The 3,361-nt window shown below is 36.4% G+C and overlaps 1 protein-coding gene across 1 annotated transcript; it reads left to right on the top strand.

Annotated features, from left to right (window-relative positions):
* The first annotated feature begins 1,035 nt into the window (after positions 1–1,035).
* LOC101303867 lies at positions 1,036–3,126 on the top strand. The gene is made up of 4 exons (XM_004309052.1): positions 1,036–2,080; positions 2,194–2,645; positions 2,807–2,866; positions 2,971–3,126. Exons 1-4 carry the CDS (start codon positions 1,036–1,038, stop codon positions 3,124–3,126), a joined length of 1,713 nt encoding a protein of 570 aa, XP_004309100.1.
* The last annotated feature ends 235 nt before the right edge of the window (positions 3,127–3,361 follow it).

Raw genomic sequence — 3,361 nt, 5'->3', positions numbered from 1 at the left:
AGTCTTTCAGACGCGACATGACGACTAGCCTCGTTGACACACCGTTCGTGATGGGGTTGGCTTCCGGCACACTCAACCCTCAGGTTTTCAATTCATTTATGGAATTGGAGTGCATTGTTCTCTAGGAGTTCGTGAAGCTGCGAGTCCTCCTCACCTTTACGTTTTGGATTTGTACGTAGAATGTACGTTCTTGGGTTTATCTGCGTAACCGTAACCATATCCAAACCCGTTTCGGTTCTTTTTGTTTGATTCCATTCCGTCGATTGATTCTATATTTTGGTTTGGATTTGTGGATATTATATAGAAATTAGGTCCGAAGCTCCCGATTTGTTTTGTATACGTACAATATACGTTCTTGGATTTATCTCCGTAACCGTATCCGAACCCGTTTCGGTTCTTTTTGTTTGATTCCGTTGATTTTTGGATTTGTGGATATTATATAGAAATTGTGTTGATTTTTTGATTTTCTTGGATTTATATATGGAAATTAATGTTTCTCATCAATGAAATTAAAGGAAATCACTCAGATTTAGTAAAATTTAGGCTTGATCAAAGATTAGATTCAGTTCATAAATGCTAATTTAAGTCATTTTTTTTTTCTCTGGATTTGCATGTGTAAATTCTTTGATTTGTTAGGTTTAATTATTTTTTAGATTATTTTTGAATTAGAAAGTTGGGGATTATAAAATATAAATACTTGGCATTATCCTATAAAGAACCTTTTTTTTTTTTTTACAACTATAACATTGTGTTCTATGTTGTGCTACTGAAGTTTGGGTTGGGAATACATGTTGCATTCCCTGAGGATGATAATCATGGCATGGTGTCATCACTTTCATGTTGTTATATATAAATTATAACCATATTTTGTTAAAAATAGCTTTCACCTTAGGTGGTATGATGCTTGTGGGATTCTTTTAAGGGTGTGTTTGCACAGGGAAAAGATATTGTTTACTATCTTCATGTCACGAGTTGAGCTTTACTTGGATTTGTGCTTTTGAAGTCCCAACTGTTTACCATCTAATACATATGTCCATGTATGAAATAGCAAAGGAGCAGATATCTGATACAGATGTAAAAGATGCATTTCAGCAGTTCAAAACAAGTGCTGTTTCCCAGCACCCTGATTTTAAACATGATTTGCAGCTTGTAGAAGGAGGTAGTACTGGGGTAGCATCAAAATACATTGGTTTCTTAAGGGAGATAGGCAGAAAAGGCAAACCTCATCACATTTTGGCTGCTATTTTGCCAGCTATGAGGACATATAGATACCTTGGATGGTTTTTGAATCAATATGCCACCAGCAAACATCCCTTCTTTAAATGGATTTCCACGTATTGGTCTTACGAATTTGACATGTCTGTCAAGAATATGGAGCACATTGTTGACAAATTAGTTGTGAGGCCAGGGAAGAAACAAGTAAAAAACCTTTTCCGCATCTCCTTCAGAGCTAAGCGACTTGTGGCAGAGATCTTTCATGCCCTAATGAAACCAACCATCGTACCACTGATGCATAACCATCCTGATATGGTCTTATTTGTTGGTTTTGATATCAATGCTGCTGAAGATATCGATCATCCAGTTGAAGAGAGTGATGGATTCATTAACGAAGATACTGGATGGTGCTCTGGTTTATTTGAAACCACATCTGCATTAACTAGAAAGTCTGTCAGGAAGAGGGAAACAGCTGAAGAAAAGAAGGAAAATGATGAATATGAACATACTGTTGATGTGTTGCGCACTGTTTCTCAATTTCTGAATCAAAAGTATGAGGCATGCATTAAAGCGATTACCCCTGTGGTGAGTGTTGGTTATTCATTTTCTAATCTCTCAGAAGAATTTAAGAAGCTCACAGAGTGTGAGAAGGAAGCCAATGAAGAGCTTATGAAGTCCAGCTTGCTTAAAGGACTCAAGGAAAAACATATCAAGCAATTTGGTGAACGCTTTTCATTTCACCGTCTCTGCTGGGATGTCCTCAGCAAATTTGGAAACAGAGCAACTGTAATATCTTCCTCGTGGTGTGGAGGAAACGTTGTCAGGGAGGTTATTAACAAGGGTGTTCTTAAAGAACATTTTAAGAGTAAGATCCTGGAAACTCCATACCTTATATTTGGTGTTATCACCATTACAGGTTTACTTAACATGATTGTACATTGACAACTAAAATATTGACTTGTTCTTGTTTTGATATAGTGGCTTTTTTGGAGCAAGTTGCAGTGCATGGGAATGAACTTTGCTTTGAACAAAGTAGCTGTACAGGTGATTTCCAAATAAAAGTGCACTCAGCAATGGACAAGGTTCGTATCTTTCTGGATAACGTTGAGAGAGAATGTGGCCTTACAATTTATGTGGGCGAATCGTTGAATGATCTCCTAGCCATGATGAAAGCAGACATTGGAATAATAATTAACCCCAATTCAAGGCTGTTAACAGTGGCACCTCAGTTTGGTATAGAATGTGTCCCACTATACCTTGGTCTTCTTAACAAGTTAAAGTTAGCGAAGACAAGCGAGCAAGAAGAAGGAGGCCAATCTATATGGAGGGAAGATTCTGGAGTTCTTTACACAGTCAACAAGTGGGAGCAACTGTACATCTTTTTATTTGGTGTTCCTGAGGAACCAAAGAAATGGAAGTTTTGGGAAAAGGTTGAGATCCTTTTGCTTTTGACTGTGTGTTTTTTTTTTTCAGTGCTTCTTTTTATTTTGATGGTTTCTAGTGTTTTTTTTTTTTTTTTTTTTTTTCTTTGGTAAATGACTGTGGTGAACATACTACTGATTTTTACCACATTGATTTATATCACATTCAGGAAAGCACTACGGATGATGATGATGACTGTTGGTCCTCTGGTATTTTTAAAGACTACAAGGTTGAGATCCTTTTGATTGTTTTTTTTTTCTAGTGTTCATTTTCTTTTGATGGTTTCAGTGTTCTTTTTCTTTTGAACATAGTACTGATTTTTATCACATTCAGGATCCATTGGCAAACACTTCGGAGGATCCATCGGCAAGCTTGGAAGATGAAGATGATATCTTCGCTGAGGATGATCATGAAGATTACTTGACTGATGATGAGATTCCTTTTGTGAATGATCCTGATTCTGATTTTGAGGATGAAGACTCATCTTAGATCACTCAAAAGGAAAGCAGCTGTAAAACTGTAACTAAACATCGTCTGTAAGAACCACACATTTTCTGTTTCATAGTGGCCCTGTATATATACAGCAACTTCAATATAGTCGCATTTTGGATATATAGCATTTGGTCGAAATATCTTAGCATATATTGAATGAAATGAAATTTAAGTAACACTTGATTGATAAGCTTCTTTGAATAGCATCTACATCTGACATGTAATATAAATC

The sequence above is a fragment of the Fragaria vesca genome, linkage group LG7 (assembly GCF_000184155.1).
Source record: "Fragaria vesca subsp. vesca linkage group LG7, FraVesHawaii_1.0, whole genome shotgun sequence".
In the NCBI taxonomy this organism is placed as follows: Eukaryota; Viridiplantae; Streptophyta; class Magnoliopsida; order Rosales; family Rosaceae; genus Fragaria; species Fragaria vesca.
The sequence above is the reverse complement of the archived record's forward strand: the minus strand, read 5'-3'. Positions and strand labels throughout refer to the sequence as shown.

Coding starts and splice junctions, on each gene's coding strand:
- LOC101303867 (XM_004309052.1), top strand. CDS start 1,036: ATGTATGAAATAGCAAAGGAGCAGATATCTGATACAGATGTAAAAGAT. Junction 2,081..2,193: donor TCTTAAAGAACATTTTAAGA/GTAAGATCCTGG, acceptor GTTTTGATATAG/TGGCTTTTTTGGAGCAAGTT. Junction 2,646..2,806: donor AATGGAAGTTTTGGGAAAAG/GTTGAGATCCTT, acceptor TATCACATTCAG/GAAAGCACTACGGATGATGA.